This window comes from Corvus kubaryi, unplaced genomic scaffold, assembly GCF_017639235.1.
Source record: "Corvus kubaryi isolate FWS band 111438036 unplaced genomic scaffold, C.kubaryi_AGA036_p1.0 split3-37304, whole genome shotgun sequence".
Lineage (NCBI taxonomy): Eukaryota > Metazoa > Chordata > Aves > Passeriformes > Corvidae > Corvus > Corvus kubaryi.
This window is the reverse complement of record NW_024582087.1, coordinates 3,028,268-3,050,986: the sequence shown is the minus strand read 5'-3', so window position 1 is coordinate 3,050,986 and position 22,719 is coordinate 3,028,268. Positions and strand designations below refer to the sequence as shown.

Sequence of the window (22,719 nt, the reverse complement as noted above, 5' to 3'; positions counted from 1 at the left end):
GCGCTGCGGGACCTGGAACACGCGGAACGTGTCCGGCCGCGACAGCGCTGCGGGACACACAGGGTGCTCGGGCCCTGAACAGGCTCCCCGGGGAATGGTCACGGGCCCGACCCTGCCAGAACTCAGGGAGTGTTTTGACAACGCTCTCAGGGATGCACAGGATGGGATTGTTGGGGTGTCCTGTGCAGGGCCAGGCAATGGACTCGATGATCCTTGTGGATCCCTTCCAACTTAAGGATATTCCATGATTCATGATTCGATGATTCACTATATCAGCATAAATTCAGAGCTTATGCCTGCCCTGTTCTAATTTTTTGAGACTTTTTAGCAATGTTCAGTACCACTTTGTTAGAGATTTGTTACACAAACTGGCACCAAACAAACAGATGGATAAAAGGAGCAATCGGCATGTAGGGAAGAGATTCGAATGTAACAGACGTAACAGGCTCAGTGCTAGGTCAGGCAGTGACACCTTTACCTCTATTTCTTTTGCCCTCAAAAGATCATTTTTTGGTAAGAGCAGTATATTGGGACTTGTCCAAGTAGGTTTGAACCTGCTACTCATTGTGAAGAAACAACATCACTTTTTCTGGTAGTGAGAGGGGCCCTTCCCCTGGGAAACAACTGGGAAGGTACTGAAGAACTGGAATTTTGGGCCAACAGAAGTTAAAGATCCATAATCCAAATTTCAGGATCATTATTAAGAATTACCACCCTGAAGACTCCTATCTGAATTAGTCTTTAAAAGCAAAAATTTAGTTATCAGGTGAGTGACACAGTAAGGATTTTAAACCCATGCAAATTAAAGGTAAACTACTAGAATATTTCCTTAACTGAAATTGGGAGTGGGAAATGTGATCGCCAGCATGAAGCAGATACGTGGGAGAGAGGCATCTCTGCAAACACACATCCCCGAGGGGCAGCACATCTGGTCCCACAGCTTGGGCACTGTAATCAGCACCAGGGCCGGGCTCAAATGCCAATCTAACACTTGAAACCAGTTTTCTGACCTGTTTTCCAGGACTCCAGAAGCAACTGCACAAGGCACGATTTGCTGTTGCACCTCTCACAGAAAAAGCCCCTTTAAAACTACAAAAGATTCTGTTGTGTAGTAGGAATCACTTAAAATAGGTGATACAACCCACAAAGCAGCCAGATGTGTGCAGGACCTGTACAGGTGCCCAGCTTGGGACAGAACGTTCTGGTAAATTAACTAACGAGTACCTGCATGCCATTAGCAAGCACTTCCTTAAAATTCCTTGGCATTATTCAAAAACCCAGTCACAGCTCAACTGCTAAATCATTCATTGGCTTAAGGGTCTGCTCCTGCACCTTTGTAAGGTAAAACAAAGAACTCCTCCTACAAAGAATTCAGAGGATGGCAAACAACCTCCTGTTCTGGACCCTAAAACTCAACCATAAGCTGCTGGCATTGGAGAAGACTACGATGTTTGCAAGAATTACGAAGCTGGGAAATGCAAAACATGATGGGAAATGCAAAACGTGATGGGAAATGCAAAACATGAGGCAGTGCAGAAACCCCGAGGATCAAGTTTAACCTCAATCCAAAAGGAGACTGAAATCCGTTCTTAAAGCGCCTCAGAGCCAAGAGCCCCTGAAGCACTCGGTGAGGCTGGAGGAACAGCAGATTGTGATGTACATTTCTGTTATCTAATGACCCAGGAACCCAAATTCAGTCAGTTTTCAGGTGACATTTTAATAAAAAGTGGAATTGTACTGTATTCCCATAAGTTTTAAGCACATATTTGTTTGCTTAAGTGTTTCTCTCATTAAACTGAGATCTGGACAGTGAGGGGTGTTGGATCCTCTGCAGTGTCTGATGCAATTCAGCTCCAGTCAGCGTTTCCCTGTTTGTCCCCCAGCCTTTCCTGAGGGAATGACTGGGATGCGCATGTCCCTTCCCACGAGATGTGACTCAGGAGTGTCACCCCGACATATTCACATTGCTTTTATTTAGGTCTTCTGCCAACAGTTACAGGGTAACAGACACTTGGGACTGCAAAGTCGACGTTGCAAGCAAAAATCAGGACCAAGGGAAAAAAAAAAATCCACAAAGGCAATTAAATCCAATATAAATACAATGTTCTGGAGCTCTTTAATCATACTGCTTTCTTTAATAAAGAGGTGGTTAGGATCTTACAGTATTTTCTTTTGGCCTAATCCAAGGATTTTGTTACTCTTCACCAGTCTTAATTCCACGCATACAAAAAAAAATTGATATTCAACCTTTAAAATATAAGCCATATTTTCTTAATAAAATAAGTTTTATGCTGCTGCTTGTTTAGTAAGTACTGTACATCAACTGTTCACGGCTATTTAACAAATGGACCATACAGAGTTCAAGCTAGAGCAAAAAAAACCCACAAGAAAAATAACAACCGAAACGGAGCGTCCTGTAAACACCCTATGTACAGTCCCACACTTGCTCGTAGAAAGGAGGTACGAAAGGGGCTGGAAATCGAACACAAAAGCACTGGAGTCCTGGAAATTTTCTTTCACAACTATTGAAGTGCAAATCACTCAGGCAAGATATGAATTTCACTTGTTTATTGCTCTCTTGCTGTCTGGCTTCCCTTCCTGAAACAATCACATTCTTTTATTTCACACTGATTTTCCAAGAAGAAAACCTTCCGCGAGGCAACGCTGGATGCTTGGGCTGTTTGACACTGAGACATCGGGTCGTACGTGTGCGATCCCAGAACACCCCAACTGCCCTGGAAGCTGCGGGGAAAGGGCAGAGCAGCCCTCCCGCCCCGTTCTGTTCAGATATGAGATAAGGGAAACAACAGCATTCAACAGGTAAATGAAAGCTACTCCTCTTCCCACAGAACTGCATGCACTCGGCGACTTCCAGTCGCAGATGGAACTCGTGCGCATGGAGAAGGCAGAGACTCGGAGCTGACTGGGATGCCCGTGTGGGGTTTGTGGCTAACTACGGATCCTGATATGTACCTGGGGTAACACCTATCCGCTACAGGCAGCAAAACGCACCTCAACATGCAGCTACTCGTTTGCATCTCGGACAAGAGAAGGGGAGAAATGCCGATGCCGGAGTGCGGAGAGGGTACGGTGCATAGTCCGGTATAGAAAACATGCAGGTCACTCCAACCTCTCTAAACTTCTTCGAAGTGGAAACAGGGTTTAAAAGGGCACAGCAGCTACTGAGTTTGGCTTTTTTGTTTATCCAAAACCATGAAAACCCAATGCAGAGGTGAAGTAAGGGCAGAACACGATCTGCAAGTCAACAGCTGAGAGTTTCAGAAGCTGTGAAGCTTTTGTGTAGTTAAAATTGCTGTTAAAAGTAGGTGCTACATCAGCAAGTCTTCATTCATAGTTTTCTATGAACAGCCACCTTACAAATGAGTGCAAATCTTAAAGGTCCGTTTTACATTTCAAGTCTCAAGGTTAAAAAAAATTGTTACAGAGCAACAAGCTGTTTCTGTAAATGCCCACACTATCTCTTTTCAAATGGTTAAAAATGGCATGTGCTATGCCACAGCTACTAAAAGACATTTCAGAATTCTAGACCCAACTAAAACACTAAAATAAAAACGAGGAACCAAAATACCTTTGCCCCTCGCTGCAGAGCAGCAGCCAGGCGCGTTCCGGTGTAATGCTGGTGAACAAACTGATTTGCAGAGAGAACCTTGACCTTGACCCCGATTTTATTCTTAATGAGGAGCTTTCTAACACCAGATGAGCGGGAACAGCCCCTCTGAGATCGTTTTGCTTTCAATGAACACAAGCCAGAGTTCGGAGGATGAGATGGAGGTGCTGATTGGTGTCACTATGCAGGCACTTGTGTAGAGGAATGTAGGCTTCTCATGTTGACACTTAGTGTTGATGTGTTCCCTACGCTCTAAAAGCCTTCCTAAGAGTTCCCTACCTACTGACCACAGATAGTTCCTGGTCTCCTCCCCACCTTGAGGATATACAGCAGTAGAGGTTGACACAAGGTGCAAAGGAGGATAAGAACCAAACACTGTGGTCTTGAGGAAAAACAGGACTGTGCTAAACGTAGGATCTTCACCAAATGTGACATCAGTGGGCTCAGCACTTAGTTTGCATAGCATAGTGATGTCTTCACTGTTCACAAACACGTTGCCCCAAAAGAAAATGGGAAGAGTGAATTCCCGGGATTAGGACAGCTCAATGCGCCAACATGACCAGTGTCGTTTTCATGAAGGCAAGGCAAGTTTCAACGTCAGAAAGTACAAACCAAAGAGGTGTAGATGTGCTTCTGTCCGCGCGCGGGCCAGGGGCAGCGCTCGCGTGGGGCCGCCTGGGAAACGCGTTCGGCAGGAAAATGATACCAGAGCTCTTCCCCTCAGAGCGTGGCAGGAGCGTGCACCTCGTTTGTCTCTTGAAGGAAGCGCTGTGAACACTTTCATAGAAAAAACCCCAGATAATGTGCCCGGATGATATTGGTACTGAGCTGCCACCACAGCCCCGCCACCGTGCGTACGGTCACTGTGCAGCAAAATGGGTCTGAAAAGCAGTGACCAGGTCCCTGTGGGGAAAAAGGCTGTTTTCCTGGTACAAGCACAAATCAGGGGTTTCTCCCATGACAACAACAAGGATTTCATCATTCTAAGGAACAAGCTGGTGTGCTTTCAGAATAAAAACCCTGGGCATGAGAGCAGTGATACCATGACACAAAGAGCAGCAAAACCTAGCAGCAGAGAGGGTGAGAGCCTGGAGGTGCTGGAGGAGGGGATGTGGTAGGTGGGAAAGCAGCCGGCCCGGGCAGACACGTGCCAAATGCACACAGGCAACGGGTGCTGTAGAGCACCTGGCACAGCACGGGCTGCAGTCGGCAGCACTCATCAGACAGAAACGTTGGAGAGCTGCGGCGTGAACACACACAGCTTCAGGAAGTGCAGGGATGTAAACTCTGAGAATGTTAATGACTTGTGGATTTTGGCAACAGACTCAATATAGTATAAAAATAATGTTTAGTAAAAAAATCCCGGTGTCCATCATAAAAATTCAGGGGGGAAAAAAAAGAAAGAAAAAAATGGATAGCGCTTTCTGTCCTCATGGGATGGAGATGCCCCCATTTGTCAGAAACAGTTTTAAATAACAAGTAGTACATTGGAAACAACAATGGGTCAGCAGCCATTAAACGTGTCCTGTATGAAAGTGCACATCTTTCAATGGGGTTTAACCACCGTGAGGTCGTGATCTGACACAAACTGCAACTGAGGACCATAGAAATTAACTCCTTCTGATGGAAATATGGACCACCATCAAGACAAGATTACTAGTTTCCTTACAAGATTAAAAATATTGAAATTTTGCAGCATCATAGTAAGGCACTCACCCATGGAAAAGTCTGTGACTGTTGCTTCGAGCGGCAGCAGCTGACTAGCTTGTAACACGAGGAAGACAGTTTTCAGTTCTGAGCTAAGTGCTAGGGTGCCTTACATTATCCGGGGGGAATTACTTGGGGGTGGGGAACTGTTAGTGTTACAATTCTCCTATAAACTAGTTGGTTTTTTTTTTTTCCCTCAACCCATTAAAGCATCTCATAATCTAAAATATTAGTTTTATAAATCTAGTCTTCTGTTTTAAGGCTCTAAAAATCCCCTCCCCCCAACCCCCACAAAAAATACCTACCAGCGCCTGATGGGCAACGGAGGACCAAAGCCGCCAGTTCACAGTCAGAAGTCTCTAGTATTGCATCTTAAAAATGAAAACCTGCTTCCGCCTCCCGGGAGTTTTATCCCTTCCCTTGAATGCCTTCATGTGTTTGGTCAGGTCAAAATTTTGCAAAGCCAGAAAAAATTAAAAAAATAATCATCATCATCATCATCATCAGTCTCTTCCAATCCTACAAAGGTGTTGGATCGTTCTGTCCCATGGTGCTGGTCTCCTGCCTCGAGTTGACGCTGCCTGCCCTGCAGTGATTTCTCATTGGAAAAAAAAAAACAAGGTGTCCCAATGCTTCCTTTTTTGTATGGCTCCTACAAATCTGAAAGCTTTCTTGAGTGAGGTAACAAAAGTTAGGCTTTCAAGCAAAGTACATGGTACGTAAAGTGTCCTGATGAACCTGCACAGCCTTCGCCAAGGCCTGGGGGTCTCTGCCGTTGCTCTGTCCAGATATATGGCTGCCCTCGCCACTGAAAATCAAGGAAATCACTGCATAATTATTTCATATTTTTCCCCCAGGAACGCTGAGAAACTCCCCTGGAGATGAGGATCAGCTGAGTGCTGGCAGCACAGGAAGTGACCTCACTGCAGTGCACAGGGATGCTGTGCACGCTGGTGACCACGCCTGGACTGCAGAGATTCCAGCACCTTGAGGCAGCTGGAAATACTCAGACACCCCAGAGATGCTCCCACAAGCCCGGGATGAGCTCAGGATAGGATTTAACCCTCCATTATCCCCGTTCCCACTGTGCTGGGCCTTACGAGGCTGCAGCTACCTGCAGGTCTTACCCTGGAAAGGCTCTGCTGCAGCACTCTCGGACACAGGCACTTTGAAACATCAAGGTCCCCTGCCCACGCCTGGCTCTGCCCTCCCAGGGCCACAGGCTGTGCCCCTCACCTGTCGTGCTCCTTGTCCACGAGATGGTACCGCGCCCGGAACGCCACCAGCCGGGCATAATAGGCTGGGGCTGGGATGGAGACAGAGCGGGTGCAGCGCACGTAGGTATGGCACAGCTGGTACGTGAGGATCTGCAGCTCGTCCGCCGTGAACCGGTTGTCATCCCAGAGCACGTAGTAGTGGGACGGCCGGCTCGTGCCCTGAGGAGGGGGCCAGTGTGAGAGGCCTCAGTGTGAGAGGTGCTGCCTGCACCTGGATGCAGCTGCCTCTCATCCCCATCATCCCCTCCCTGATCCAAATGATCTGTCAGCCAGCCTGGGCAGGAGGGATGCCTGTGCTTCCCTGCTGCGAGAACCCTACACAGCGTGGCAGGAAAGCCCTTGGCACCAAGGTGCAAAGCAGTACTAATGCTGCTGCCTGTTCCCTCTGTGCCACACAGCCCACTGCATCCCCCACTGCATCCCCACCGAGCCGGGCCAGCTCCCGCTGTCTGTGCAGGGGAGGGGAAGCCGAGCAGCCTCCCTTCTGAAAGCAGCTGCAGATTACACAAGTGCAGTTTTCCCAGTCTGGTTTCTGACTAATCTTGGCTGCCTGCAGCCAGGCAGCTGCAGAGCAGGCAAGGATGGCTGGCCTGGCTCTCCCGCCCAAGGCCAGACAGCAGGTCCCTGCTGATGACGAGGTGCCCTGGCAAGGCCGGCATGCTCAGACACCAGCCTAAAAGCTGCTGACTTGGCCGCTCTGAAGGAGCAAAACCTCTTAGGAGAGACCCTTGGCTCCACGAGAGTAACTGAGTACATGCCACACAGTGCAGCAGCAGCACAGACCTGGCACCTGCTTGCCGAGCCACCGCAGCGGCAGCTTAGATCCAACTATCCTCAAATCCAACTGCCCACGTCTCCATGCTAGAGGGAGGCTGTGACAGGGCCAGGACAAATGCACGAGAGCACAATCTGCAACAGCAGCCAAAAAACCCAGCAGCATCCCAAGAGCCAGCACTGCAGTGTGGTACCTGAATGCCTGCATGACTGCACAGGTAGAAGTCAAACTCAAAGGGGTGGGTGATGTTGGTATCCACTGTGGTTCCTGCTGGGATGTTCCCACTCTTTCCAATCTGCAGGGAATAGAAAGAGATCCAAGCACTGCAGAGTTTGGTTATTTCCAGTTGCCAAGAGCATTGTCATTAACACAGCTGCCCTGCCCCAGGGCCATGGTGGAGGGTCCCCATCTCAGTTTGAGATGCAGAGACAGTCTCCATGCCCATTCAGGGGGAACAGAAGCAGTTCATCCTACTCTGCTCTCTGCCCAAACAGGCCTGCTTGCATTTTTTTCAGGCATTAACACCAGGCATGACATAGAGACATAGCCAACAGCATGGAAAAGAGAGCAGCAGGGTGAGGGCTGGGCAGGGGCCCATCCTACTACAGAGATGAGGATTAAGTGAGCAAAACTCCAGGGATCCCTGCAGAGCACGTGCTGGAACCTGTGCCACAAGATACTGGGGCTTTTACATCCTGATCAAAAACTGCCCTGAGTTCCAAAGATTAAATCTTTCTGCTCATGTGGAGTAGCCTGGTTAGACTCAATCTAACCATTAAATTCAGATGAAATCTAGGAATAGTGACAGCAATCAATGTTACTACAGAGTACACATGAACAAGCTGTGAGCAAGCAACGGGTTATTCAGCCTGTCACGTCAGCAACTCCAGCTATCACCAAAACAACAGATGTTTTCAAGCTGACAGAGGCTATTTCAAGAGTCACCAGGATCATCAGCACTCAGTAACTCATAATAACAGCAAACAGCTGGCTGGGGTTCTAGAAGCAGACTAATCCATGTGGCTGCAGGAGTCCACTGAGCAGCACGTTTCATTCAGAACGAGCTCTTCCTGCCAGTGGTGAGATTTCCCCTTGGCAAAGCCAGGGCTGGCTCTTTCATCAGACAGGGATGAATCAGCCGCCTCCAGCCCTGGCACACTGCAGCACTCACCCTCTCATTCTTGTCTGCACAGAAGAGACGGGTGTGATGCCTCTTCTGGACGACAATGTAGGTGATGCCAGGCTGGTAATCCTTTTCCAGTTTGATGCAGGCATCTCGGATCGCCAGGAGCTCATAGTGTAGGATCTGGAGAGACAAGGGCACACAGAATGAGGGGACACACTGGCACCCAGCTGTCCCTGGGCACCCTTAAGGAACCTCAGAGGAGCCGATGCAGTTCCACTGGCCAACAGGGATCTGAGGGTTCCTCACCTGTGGGAGCTGCCCCTCAGGAACACCATCGCGGTAGAAGATGATCCTGGTGGGTTTGAAGCGTGTGGATTTGTAGAATTGGATGAGGAGCTCCCTCACCATGTAGGACAAGTCCTCGATGATCTCTTGGCGAGGACGCTGCACGCGCACCGTGGCACAGTACCGGCTTGGGTGGGCGTCCATGCTGCCCACAACCTGCAGCGACAGACAGGCCAAGCCCATGTCTTACACCAGGAAGGACAGAGGGGATGCGGGACATTCCCAGCCTCCACCTGCTTCCTCCATGCACAGCTGGCCATGGGCAGAGCACCTGAACTCACAGATCAGATGGGACAGCAAATACTGTACAGGCAATCAGTGCCCAAAAGGGACACCCCTGGTCATGGCCACATCTGATGTCATACTCTGCCATGTCCTTTGCAACATTTATGGGAATTTCCAGTGAGACAACTTTGGTTGGTGCCACTGAGTACCGTGGCTGTGGGGACTGCTGCTGCTCTGCCCTTGTTTCACTTCTCCTGCCTGGCAGCGAGAGGGAGTGGGCTGCCCCAGACAGCCATGGGCTGCCCCAGATGGCCAAGGGCTGCCCCAGATGGCCACGGGCTGCCCAAGGACGTGGTGGGTCGAGTCACTGCATGGCAGCCATTGAGCAGAGAGTTCCCACTGCAGCACAGGGCAAACCTCAGACACATCAGAGCAAGAGGTCAGGGGCAGCCAGGCTTGACTGTGGCACAGGGCTAGTGGCACAGCATGAATCAGGTGCTGGCCCAGCTGCCTCACTCCCCACGCTCAGCAGCAACTGCGCCGTGCGCCCCATGTCCCTCGAGCAGAGAGGAAGCACCACAGACCCCACATCCTCAGCAGTGTGAATCTGCTGCCCCTGCCCTCCCCAACACTTTCACTTTTGCTTCGCAAACAGAGCTCTGGGGTTGGGGCTCCTCGGCCGGAGCCAATGTGTACAATAGAAACTGTGCCTTTAGTTTCAGCCACAGACCCACTTCTATAGTCCAATCAACAACACACCAAGGACAAGGTCAAGTTGCTCCAAAGACTCTACCCTTTTCCTCCCATGCAGCTTCAAAAAAGCTTTCACAAAAAATTAAGAAGAAAGCCCTAGTGGTCCTGCACAAACCACAAAAGATGTTTTCAGAGGTGAAGCTCTGCCGCCAGGAAACAGACTGTTCTGTCCCACCCACACCTACAGCAAACAGCCCAAAGCCTTTCCCAACCCCTTCTAATTAAGAAAAAAACATTCCTCCAAAGATGCTTTTTCATGCCAAGGAAAACCTGAGCTGTGAGTCCTGGAAATTTAAGAACTTAATAGGAAAATGCTGACGTGCTTATCCTGCATGGCAATGAGCACAGGGCAGTGTCTCTCAGCCCAGTGGAGGGCACAAGCTGTCCCTGCCTCCACTGGCACCGAGCAGCACTTCGCTCCATGGATGCTCATTATTCACTTGAGGAGAAGGCAAATCCTCCTGCACAAAGGGCTCAGAAGCCTGGTCACCCCAGCTTTCCCATGTCCCAAACCCCAGCTCTCCAGCAGGGGAAAGGTCCCTGAAGGGCTGCAGGTGGATAGGGATGCCCAGGATGACACCATGCAGCACCAAGCTCCCGGCACACTTGGGGCTGTGCTTGGGGCCGGTACATCACGAGCCCCATCTGGTGGCAGCTGCCAGTTTCCCCGCGGCTCCTAAAAACTGCAGCTTCCCTGCGGAGAGGCAGGAAGGGATCGGGACGCAAATCCCAAGGACTGGGATAAACGTCTGACAGGGCACAGGCCCACCCGGAGAAGTGTCATCATGGGGACAGCAGCAATACATGGACCTGAGTCCCATTCCAGCTCCTGCATTCTGCAGGGTTTTTGGGCACCAAACTGTGAACTTACAGCCGTTATCGAAGGTTTCTTCCCATCTCCTGCTGGCGGGTGAGTGACATCAGCCCCGAGGAAGATCACCGGCTGCTGAAAGACAGCAGAGCTGATGGGAAAGAAGAAAAAACAAGCAGTCAGCCTTTGGGGCCATCTCAGGGTGATGTACAACCCAATGGAGATGAGCAGATGACATCAAGGACATCTCCTGACCTCCAGCTTTGGCCTGGACACATCAACAAAGAGAAACAAGTTACAAACCCCCATTTCAAAGAGCTACTTTATGCAGGCCCCCTCTTCTCCATGTAAAGCCAGGCAGGCAGCACCACCAGGGACTTGGGATACAACCCCAAAACTATGAGAGGCAGGGGCCGTACGAACCGCTGGTGAGGCACAAGGATGTTGTTGATCCCGCCAAGCTTGACGTTGATCTTGAGGCAGAGGTTGGAAAGGGTCTGTGGGGAAGTTTTCACCACATTCTTGACCTGAACGCACTGTGTGGCCATTCCCAGGAGAGTGTCCCCAACACGCTTCACCTCGGCTGTGGGCAGAGGAAGCAGGTGAGCACACAGGCAATCAGCACCGCACCACTTCCAGCAGCACCCTTGGGAATAGGGAGAGAGAGCCCTGCAGGAGCCAGCCCTGCTGAGGCAGAGCAAAGCCCTTCTCTCTGTGCTTGCCCCAGACGCACCGTACACGGGCGTCTTCCCTGGCAGGATGACAATGATGAGCTGAAGCCCTGAATAGGTGTTCTTGAGGTGTCGGAACATGGGCTCCACGCTGTCTGCACCCTGGGCGTACTTGCAGAAGCAGGGCTGGCCCTGGATCGGCATCCCGGCGTCCTTGGAGATCTTGCGTAGCTGGTCTGTGAAGTTCCTGTGCCAGGAGGAGAAGTCGTGAGCCCCGAGGCCTCGTGCACAGCAGCTATGCCACCAAGCGTGGAGCCCCACAGCCGAGTGCTGCAGCACAGGACAGAGACAGGGCCACCACATCACCTCTTGGTGGCTCTATGGCACCCAGCACATGCATGGCACAGGAAACACAAGACCAGGCTGAACTGTCCCCTCTCGGTGCCCTCTTACCCATGTACTGACTCTTTCTAATGCAATGGAGCTGAGCCCTTCTCCCTTAGGAAGCTGGGGCAGCGGGGAACAAACCTGCTGCCTGCAACAGCTGATTTCCAGGTGACTGCAAAGCTGATGCCAGCCTGCACTTACCACAATTCAGCCACACTCTGGATTTCTGGAATGCCAAGGATTGATTTGATGCAGTGAGAGCCAGAGGGAATACAGGGCTCACAGCTCTGCTGCAAAGGGATCACGAGAGGAGTGCGGTGTCACTCCCATCTGCGCCCACGTACTGCAGACATGGACACTGAGCTCTTCCAAACCCCAGACACTGACCATGCCAAACACCCAGAAGAGACACACAAAGCACTCACCTTAATGCATCCACTCTCAGTCAGGAGAAACCTGAGGCCCCAGCAGAATCCAAAACCAAAGTGACCATTTCCCTAAATTAAATAAACTGTTCCCGCTGTGTCACTTAGCTACAGAAACATATTCTCTAAGCTACCAAAGCTTTTCAGAAAGCCCAAAACTTCTCTGTAATAACCCATAGGAAATTAGGATGCTTCCTACATTAATTACATAATTTCAGATTATTGAGGAAACTTTTAATCCTCAGAACCCCCTCTCTCTGGGGAGATTCAGTCTTAGAAGAGTTCCATACAGGTTTAGAGCTGGGAGTTTCAGCTCCCAATACTGCAGCTCCCCAATGCAAGGAGTAGATCGAGGAGAGCCTGACTGACAGCTCACAGGTATTCACTCCAACCTGGCAGCTTTGTGATGGCTTAGGGACCATTGGCAGCTGGGACAAACAGTTAGGCTCTCTGGATAAACCAAAAGCAACAGGAACTGGACACCCCACATCAGATTGGTACCACAAGCAGTGGAGCACCCTGCAGCTCCAGCACTGGCAATACCGGACATGCAGCCCCTGGCTGTGAGCAGCAGTGTGGCTGTCCCTGGAGCCACGGCCCCTCTGGCTTCCCCCACCCGCATGGGCTGCCCCTTTCCTTACTTCAGCACCTCCTCTCGACACTGCTTCTGCGGGGCAAAGCAGGCAATGGCCCAGACTTTGATCTCAATGCCGTTGTAGAACTGCTTCCCTCGCATGTCCCACACGCCCTGGTTGGGAGTTGCAATGGCCCGGTTCTGCAAGGCAAACAGACGGTCAGAGCGCGGCCGCAGCCTGCCCGGCCCCGCAGCCCCAGAGCCCCCGCATGGGCTGGGGCTGTGCTCCCTGTCCCAGTGCTGGAGCTGGAGCTGACTCCCTGGTGATGGGCAATCCACAGCCTCAGCTCCTCAGCAGTGACAGAAAATTCACCCAAACTGCCCTACCCTGAGCACGCCTCTCCTCTTCATCTCATCACCAATGACTCTTGGCTATAACTTTCAGACCAGTTATATTGCAAAAAACCCAAAAAACACAAACCCAAGGCACTCTGATAAAGCATTCCAGCTCTTAACAGGAAGGTAACACAACTTTTGCTCAGAAACAGTGTTTCTAGGTGTGACAGATCTCCCTGCACAGTGCAGCTCAGCCCAGGCAAGAGCAGCCCCACTTACCCGGCCTCCATACTGCAGGATGGGAGCCGGCAGGACCCGCCCTGTCACCTCCGTCATATCATCCTTCACCTTGATCCCAAACTCCTGAATGTATGGATCCAGGTTGTAGCTGGCATTCTTCATCTGCAGAGGGAAGGAAGGGCCATGAGAGGGAGTGAGACCAACTGCTGCATGCCAGGCAGCTGCAGCTGGCCAGGAAATGTGGGCACCTGAAGCCCTGTTCTCCATAGAGCTGCAGGTGGAGCAGCTCTGTCAGGGGAGGACGAGCAGATCACCATTGAGGCCCAAACCCTCTCCTGCAAACTGACCCACGGGGACCTGATTTTGAAACACACTAACCAATGCAACTAACAGCACAGCCTGCTCCTGGGATTTAAGATTTCAACATGAAGGTTCAGACTGGCAAGAAACTTATCAAGAGTCCCAGAAGGAATACCAAATGTCCCTGGCTTCAAAAGCCCAGACACATGTGTTTGGGGAACAACAGCCCCGTTAACCAGCGGCCAGGCACAGACAGAGTTCCTGCACTGCAGCCCCACCACACACAGCCCCACATACACCTACAGCCAGGGGCGTGACTTTAGTTTGCTTCCCATTTTTAGTTCCAGCTTCCTTTGGGTCAGGTTCCATCAGTGCGAGGGCCTGAATTTTCTGCACATGCATTTCCATGGTCACTTTGAGCCGGGCTCCCCTGTGCCAGTGTCCATGATGTACACACAGGCACCTCTGCCCAGGGATTCAGTGGGAAGAGGGGGATAAAACCGTGCCATTAACCTCACCAACATCTCAGCAGGTCACAGCTCTCCAGTGCAGAGCAGCTGAGGAGCAGGACCACAGCAAGGTCCATCACAGACATGATGCCATAACCTGCCATCAGTGCCACAGCCCCAACCTCGTCCCCGCCAGGGACTTGTGTCACGTACCAGGCGACTGATTTCCTCCTGCCTGTCTGGGGCAGACCTGGCTGTTGCTTTTATCATGGTTGACGTTTGATTGTCCGTGAGCTTCTTGATACACCGCTGGCCTGCCACGATGTTACACACCTGCATGGAAGGGGACAGACAGCAGCCACGTGTTGGGGACAGGTAAGACTCGGGGGACCACAGCTGAGCACAGCCCCAAACCACAGGTGCCACCACTCACCTCCAAGGGAAGGTACGTGTGTTTCTGTTCCTGGCCAACCTGGAGACAGGGCAGGTGAGGGTATTTCAGCTGCAGGTTGTATTTCTGCTTGAAGTACTGAGCCACTGTGCACTCCACTGTCTGACCACTCTCCAGCTGCAGTGGGAACCTGGCAGAGGCAGGACACGAGGGATGCACCTACTCAGAACAGACACTTCCAGACCTCAGGCACTATGTACTGTGACTGGGAAGAGGGAGCTGCCAGGTTCCCACCCTGAGCTGCCATACAACAAAATAAAAAGCACAACAGTGGTATTTTCAGAAATGGAGTCAGGAATACTCTTATCCCAGTGTGGGACTGAGGGCCCTAAATAAAGCTCTCCCTCACTAATCCAGCTAATCAGGGCAAATGTTTATTGCAGGACGTGCCACACATGCCATGGTAGGGTACAAAAATACAGCACACTGGCACTCAGGAGAGCTTCTGTGCCTGGTGTCCTCCCTGGTGATGCCATGAAGATTTTTGCCTTTTCTTTTATACCCCTGTTATACCTTTTTACAACTTCTGTATTCCTAGTGCTTTTTGCCTACATTCTTGGACTTGTTTGTCAAGCTAAGAGACTCAACATTTTAGAAGCTTCGTAGCCAGGGATCAGTGTGCCCCAGAGCCCAAGGTCCTCTCCAGAACACATTGTGTAAACCAAGATAGAACCATCCAGGGGAAGGCTCCTTGGGGAGGGGGGGCTCACTTGAGCCTCTCATTGGGGAATCTTTGATAGATCTGCTAATTAGTAAAACCTATAATGTTATACCCAATGTTGCGGGGGGGGAGAGACACAGAGACACAGAGATAGACTCGGTGGGGTGCATCTTGATGCATATGACCTGGACGTGTGCACCTAAGGATCCTTACAATAAATACCAAGGTAAAATCCCTTTTCCCCTTCTAACCGTGTATGCCTCTTGATTTTAAGACGAGGAAAAGGCATCACTGGGAGCTGAACAGAGCTCCAGGAAAAGGCTAAATGGCCTCTCCAGGTACAGGACAGCAGTTGCAGGGTGGGCAGAAAGAAGCAGGAGGGAAACATTTCCCTTCAAAAACAGAGGGGAAAAAAAAAATCAAACTTCCTGGCTCCAGGGCTAAGAGGTGCCAACACACCCGCAGCTGGAGAGCAATACCCATCCTCAGCCAGCACCAGCTGCTCCCAGCTCCATAAAGAGCTCCATGAAAATGCAGAATTAACCTGATATTCTTTATAGAACCAAAATTATAGGACAGCCAGGTTGACTACATCAGCGAGGTGCCACATTCCTCCTGCGCTCACCAATCCCAGGGCTATGACCCAAGGATGCTGGTGCACAGGAGACACTGAGGGGTGCTCAGGCCCAGCCTGCTACCAAGCACACACAAAAAATTCCAAGGCAGACACTCGTGTTAGCCCCTGACAAAGTCTCTGCTTTGGTAGTGACTATTTTAAGAATGAAGAAAACCAAACCCGGAGGTAAAAACTAGGACAATTCCTGGCATGTCAGCTCCCGCCCGCCGCCGTGCTCTGCCTGCCAGACACAGCATCCTCTGTGCTCCCATCTCCCTGCATCCCACTCCACACATGGCACAGGGCTGCAGAGCTCCAGACACCTCTCTTTTTGCCATCAAAGACTGCAGCTTCCCATCCAGCTCTCACTAATGACACCAGCAGCTGTTAACAAGGAGAACAGCGCGGATTTTTCCAAGGGCATCTGCCCACCCGCCTTACGTCTGGTGGCTGGCTGGCCGTCGGGTAACGTTACACACACGGTATTTCCTCTTCATCTGCCCACAGTGGGTCACCTCCACCTTCAGACCTGATGTTAGACAGGGAGACATGGCACAGTCATGATGAAGGTAGGAGCAATTCCCCTCTGCCCAACTTCCCCGGGACACTGCCAACAGCTTCCTTAACTAATTCCCTGCTTGCAGACACCCCAACAATGGCATGAGGGAGGGAATGGTGCCTCAGAAGACATTGAAAATGTGCAACCCCTGTAACCCCACCTTGCTCAGGGACTGGGTGGGACACAAGCCACAGCCAGCATCAGGGGACAGGTCCCAGTGCTCCCCAGGGGCTCTACCTTTGATCTCCTTGGTGAAACGCACTCTCTGCGAGTCCGTCAGGGGCTTGGGCTGCTCGTCAATGTTCCGGATGTCCAGCACCTCACACATGAACTCGATGACAGGCTGGGCTTTGTAGAAGGCAGTGGCCGACACTGTGGGACAGACACCACGATGTGTCTCTGCTCTCAACCAGCCTTCCCAAACACACCCAGCCCCGCCACAGCAGCTCCCCAGCATGAGAAATAACGTCACCATCGATGTTGAGCATCATCTTCCACATGGCAGGCCGGACTGACTGGTGGAAACCGAACCAGACCTCCCTGCCCCCTCCCAGGGGGTGGTAGTAGCCTTCAGGGGGGGAGAAGAAGGACCGGCCGACTGGAGTGTACCTGTGAACCAGGGCAAACCATGTCAATGGCACACACTGGGCCCACAGCAGCACTCCCAGACCCCCGAGCTGGCACTCATCCTGCCAGCTGCATCACCTCCTCTGTTTCTTTTGCAGCAGCACCCAAGGACATGGCTGGCACAGCCGCCTCCTCCAACGACTGTCAAGGCCAGTCCCAGCCACAACAGCCTGCCAAGGGCAGCAGTCCCCTCCCCTCCCTGGCACAGCCCCATTGTCCCTCAGCGCAGGTACCTCATGGAAGCCAGGTGCCTCATGGCAACATCCAGCGCCTGGACGGACTCCAGTGGGACGGGGATCTGCCCGCTGACCAGGGCCTCGTGCAGCATGCGCCAGCTCACAATGGCCATCCATTTGATAGAGACCTTAAATATCCTGTCCTTGCCTTCCCCTGGGATTGTCACCTCAAAGTCAACCTGCGTGCAGGAGGGAAGGGACAGTGACCATGGCATCCCCACAGGGATGAGGCAGGGTCATTTTCTGCTGGTCTTTCCCAGGCAGGAGGGAGGTCACAGTGCCCACATGGGGCTCACTGCCCCCTCTTACCCGCTCATTCCCAATGGGTAAGGCTGTGACAGTGTAAATGTTCTTCTTCCCATCATAGACTGGTTTTCGGTCACCAAAGATCTGGGGTTTGAAGTGCTGCACCATGTACTCCACGACTTCCCTATGCAGGCAAGGTAGAGGGGCAGGAGGAGAGAAGAGAGAGGTTTGTTTTGTCACTTTCTTTACAGCCTGATACCTTCTGCAACCTGTCCAGTCCACCCCAGCCTCCCTTCCTGGGGCAACTGAGAACAGAGCTAAGACCCCTGGGGCAGGAAAGCCCCTGCACAAGCAGCCACGTGCCTTATCCCACAGCTCAGTACGTTGGCTTTGGCAGGAGTGTACATGGCACAGGGGAACGCACAGCGGCTGGAGCTGCCGGAGTGTGACTTGATGCTGAAAGCACATGCAGCATCTGCTCGTTGGCCCTCGGGGCACAGAGCTCCCCGGGCTGCGAGGGGAGGAGTGGATAGGCAGCGAACAGCACATCAAAAAGAAAAACAAAGAAAAGAAAAGTACATGATGGCCTGAGGTCTGGGCTCACTATTTTTGAATCAGGGATTGTTGCCAAAATAGCACAGCTGCTTCAGAGCAGCAGGGACTGTGCTGAGGCTCCAGACCCCTGACGCTCCCAGGCCAGGAATGAGCACTGCTGCACAAACACGGCTGGGGGGTCCAGCCACCTGTGGACATCATGCCGTGCCATGACCCCTGCCACTGCTGTGACCCCTTCCATAATGGTCACCCTAATGGCTTCTACTGGAAAAAGAGAGACAGGCACTTATGGAGCCTCCACAAGGAAACTGGAAGCAGGAAACAAGTGCCAAAACCTCTAATACTTGCCTTACCTGTTGACTCTGCGTGGACATTTATCGGGTTTGATATCCACTTCATAATGATACACATCGATCTTGGGAATGTCCACTTCAAAGTAGTTGGCCAAGAGCTTGATGGGCTTCCCGACAGTTCCTATCCCGGGCCGACGCGGTGCTTGAAACACCTGCTGCAAGGGGGGCAGGTATGCGCCTGCAGCTGTGGGAGAGAGCATGGGTCAGGAGGGCTGGGAGGGACCCCACGCCCAGACAGACAGACAGACAGACATCTCACAGAGTCACAGTGCTCTCCATCACCACATCCTGAACTGGAAGGTCTCCCACTACTCCTCCTCCTGGCAGGAGGTGGCAGTGGCAGAATTCAGAGCAGCACACCAGGGAACAGCTTCCCCGGGCACCATCCGGGAAGCACTGGTGCCAGCCGAGCTGTTGAAGGGCAGTGCCAGGCCACAGCAGCCACACCAACTCCCTCGGCACAGGCTCCAGCACTGTCACCTCTGATGGGAGAGCAGCACCAGCTTCACTGTCACGGAGCTGCAGGTCTGCCCCTTCCCAAGGGGATGCAATTCCCTGGATACTCTGTCAGCACAGACATACAGACACATGCATTTCCCCTCCATTCCCCGGCAAATTCCGACTCACTGCTGGAGAGAGGATGCCACAAGAAACAGGAAACACATTATTCCATCTGCACTACACAGTTCTCGAACTGCTGGGTTTTGAAAAAAAAACCCAAAACAAACCCAAACCAATCCCAAATCCCCACTTGAAGCAGTGTGGGGACTTGTAAAGAGGGAAATATTAGTTTTTCCACAATTCCCATTACACAGACTCACTTATGAAGCTCTGGAGATGCAGGATGGTACCAGCACATGGCTACAGGACTGAGCTGCATTTCTAAATCAACAGCACCCTCGGACTCAAACGTATCTTAAAATATTGCCAAGGAATTATTCCACCCTGCTGCTCTCTGAGGCAAGCTCTGCCTTCCCTGCCCCATCCCCACTTTGCCCATCTCTACCCCTCCCAGTTTGCAGCTTCTATTTGTTCCTCAAACCCCACGAGGTCTAAGCCAGCTGGGCCAGCGCAGGGAGCGAGCGTGGGGGTATTCGGAGTGCTCCATCTGCGCGGCCAACTGTCCACATCGGCCCACAGACAGCAACCCAGCTCCAATTCAAGCTCCTGAACACATGGTACTTTTAGCACCCCTTTCTCCCATCCACTTTCTTTTTAAATCCATATTTCCATTCCAGGCTAAAAATATCAGAAGCAGAAAAACAGAAGAGCAGCAAACTAAGCTTCAAATTTGCCTTTTACTTTTGCACCCAAACTCCATAAGACTTTTCCTGATGATGGAAGGCCACCAGTGCTGCAAGACACTGAGGGGATGGGAAAACTCTTGTGAGTGTCCAGGGGATGAACTCCAGAAGTTAATGCTCCAACATCTGCTCCTGCTTCTGCCCTGAGACAGGAGCTCAAGAGATCCAAAACCCACTGGGAGCCCCAAGCCTGGGCTAACCTGGCCCCAGCAGCTCCTTGGACATGGCAGCACAGGACTTGGAGCAAGGTGGGGATCCCTGAGTCCACTGCAGGGCTCAGACCTTGCAGGCACCTGCAGCTGCCCCAAGACAGGGTGACCGACTGCCAGCCACCCCCGAAAAGCATCTGCACTGCGCTTCGGGAGCAGCTTGTTTGAAGGAACTGACTTTCAGATGAGCTGCTCCCGGTGTAAGTCATGTCTCCACATGATCAACATTTCTTGGCAGTGGCCAGCTCCCTGGCTGTGAGCTGATGTATTCTGAAATCATGGCTCACAAGCAAAGAGGTATTTGCCAGTGCTGCTGGAGCCTCCAGCCCCTGAGTTTGAGTGAGGAACCATGCCGCCCACCTGCAAGATCAGTCGGGGGACAGCAGCTCTCCGCTGCCTTTCCTGCAGCCACATCAAGGCCAGCACATGCAAATTCGCCTCCTCTGGATCATCTCACTCCCCAGACAATCCCGGCAGCCATGTGTGAGCAGGACTGCAACTCCATGTACCCATGGTAACCCTGCAGATGCAGGGAACACAAGGCAGTGGCCACAGCTTGACAGCTGCTCAGTGGCACTTGGGTGCCCAAGAGGAGCTGAAGCCAGTTTGGGGCTGGCAGGAATTGCAGAGGTGTTACCAATTCATCCCACACCAATCCCACACTGGGCACTGCTTTGGTCACTCCAAAATGAGAGGCTTTGCCATGCAAACCCTCTTGCCAGAGAATCCCCAAATGCTTCATGAACATAACACCCCACAATTAGGCTCATGAATCACAGGTGAAGGAAGGAACCAGCCTCCAGCAACACAGAAGTTGGCTCAGAATTTTGATGGGACACAGAAGACACAACAAACGCAGGGTAAGATAAATGGGCAGTGTGGCCGGAGGGAGCAGCACCTAACGGCACAGGAGATGCTCTGCAAAGACCAGGGAAGGACCATGAACAGCATCAAGGATGGGCAAGTTCACCCCTGGGCTGACTCAGAGGGTTTTATTTTGGTGACCACAACACACAGTCCCTGAATGTGACAAGCCAAAGCAGCTGCCTAGGCAGCACCTCCAGCATGTGAGCTGGGCTCTCACCTGGCCTTGGCTGCTTCAGACCAGGTGGGAGAGACCCCAAAACTCTTTGGTGAATAGGAAGGCTTGGTTCATCCTTTCACATGCCACATTCCTGCCCCGGGGCACTCAGGGTCCCTCCATGATTTGCCTCAGTGAAAGCCACCCTCCTCTTGGCTCAGAGGATGCTGCCAGGGAATCCCGGGTAGCTCGACTGTCATCCCCAGGCACCTCATGCCTGAAGCCGGCTCAGGGCAGCAGAAAAGGAGCCAGCAAGAAGAAGCCTCGTTAAAAAGCTACCCAAAGTGCATGGAAACAGGGGGCTCCTGCATAGGGGAGTTTGGCTCCTGCATACCTCAACTCTCCATGGCAAAGCTGCACAGGCTCCCACTTTGTCATGTAAATGCAGGCGCCGGGGCCGGGGGCTGCAGGGCGAGTGTTGTTCCTGCAGCACAATGCGGCCAGTGAGCAGGATGAAATCTGCTGCCATTAGAAATTCCGCGGCCTGGGAGGAATCACAGACTTTCGCACACAAAGCCATGCCCTGGGGACGCACCGGCGGCGGGAGCATCGCCGCCCTTGCGCCGGGTACCGCGGGCAGAGACGGCGGCGAGGGCAGTGCCACCGAGGTGAAAGCAAGTTTGGTAATTAGCGCTGGAATAAGCTTTGTTTCTGTTATTTATTGTAACAGCTGGGGAACAGGACCCGCTGCTCAACAGCTGCCTTCGCCGGGCGAAGCCGCCGGTGGGACGGCATGAAATTACCATGTCATTGAAATCCTCTCCAGCGCCGCATTCAGCCGAGGGGCCGCGGGAACGGGGCCCAGACAAAAGGGAGTTTTATTGCGGCGGCGGCGGGTCCGCGCCGGCCCCCTCTCCGCACACCCACCCGCCAAAATACAGCCGGGAATCGGAGAGGTGCAGACGGGAGCGCAGCACAACAAATGCCACCGGACATGCAGCGTGGTCCATCCTCACCCTGAGACATCTCCCCTCCTGAACTACCCCAGAAGCCCCCTGAGAAGTGAAATCCCTGTCGGGGAGCAAAGCAAGGGGCAGCACCAGTGGGAAAGGCAGCTGCTGGCAGGGGGTGAGCAATTGGCATTCCCAATCTCCAGGCTCGACACCTCTAAAACCACTGGCTCTAAGCAGTGACCAACGCCATCTCACGCAGCCAAGACTTCAAAAAGCCCCATCTCAGCTCCGCCAACCCAGACATCGCCGCCTGTTCCTTCCCGAGTGTACTGAGTACTACCAGAGCCACGCAACTGTGGGTGCTTTTTGGTTTGACACCAGATTGAGTTTCAGCAGGTGATGCACACATGGGACAGAGGCTCCAACTGCAGCCATCAGAGCTCAGCATTCAATCTGTCTGTGCACCAGAGCCTGGCTGCAGAGGGCAAGGCTGAGCTGTCCAAGCTCTGCTTCTACTCCACACTGGGGTGGCTGCATGCAAAAGATGAGCCAAAACGGGCTCTAAACTGTTTTACTACAGTACTGACCCCTGAAAGCAGCTGAGTTCTTTGTATCCTCACACTAAACGTTGCAAAGGACACTGCTGTGCTTCCCACCTGGAAATCACAGGTGACACCCTACAGTGCAAGCTATAAACCTGCCTGGCCAAGAGGGGTGTCCCTGCACCCTGGGACATGCAGTCCCGCAGGCTGAGCTGGGCAAGAGTGTGAAGCTGTGGGTGCTGCGACAGAGCACAAGGAACAGCAGCAAGAGCAGCACCAGCTCCATCACACCCGCATGCAGGGGCTGTACTCCAGCTGCTCTGCCTCGAGAGAGCGGCGTGGTGATGCCAGTGGTGT

At 52.3% G+C, this 22,719-nt stretch overlaps 1 protein-coding gene across 2 annotated transcripts; it reads right to left on the bottom strand.

The window, feature by feature from the left end:
- Window positions 1-1,953: 1,953 nt before the first annotated feature.
- On the bottom strand, window positions 1,954-18,550 carry LOC121658509 (protein argonaute-1). Of its 2 annotated transcripts, XR_006013983.1 has the most exons (19): window positions 18,334-18,550; window positions 17,489-17,609; window positions 17,177-17,358; window positions 16,789-16,925; window positions 16,554-16,688; window positions 16,199-16,286; window positions 14,463-14,610; window positions 14,243-14,362; window positions 13,320-13,442; window positions 12,772-12,905; window positions 11,381-11,565; window positions 11,071-11,230; window positions 10,708-10,798; window positions 8,820-9,014; window positions 8,559-8,693; window positions 7,581-7,682; window positions 6,572-6,771; window positions 5,641-6,143; window positions 1,954-4,405 (listed from the first exon to the last, which is right to left on the bottom strand). XR_006013983.1 is itself a non-coding variant. In XM_042015526.1 (18 exons), the coding sequence occupies exons 1-18, from the start codon at window positions 18,531-18,533 to the stop codon at window positions 6,035-6,037; spliced, it is 2,565 nt and encodes an 854-aa protein (XP_041871460.1). In that variant the 5' UTR covers window positions 18,534-18,550; the 3' UTR covers window positions 1,954-6,034. The 2 variants fall into 2 exon arrangements, 1 of the variants encoding a protein (XP_041871460.1); XM_042015526.1 differs by having other exon boundaries at window positions 1,954-6,143.
- Window positions 18,551-22,719: the final 4,169 nt, after the last annotated feature.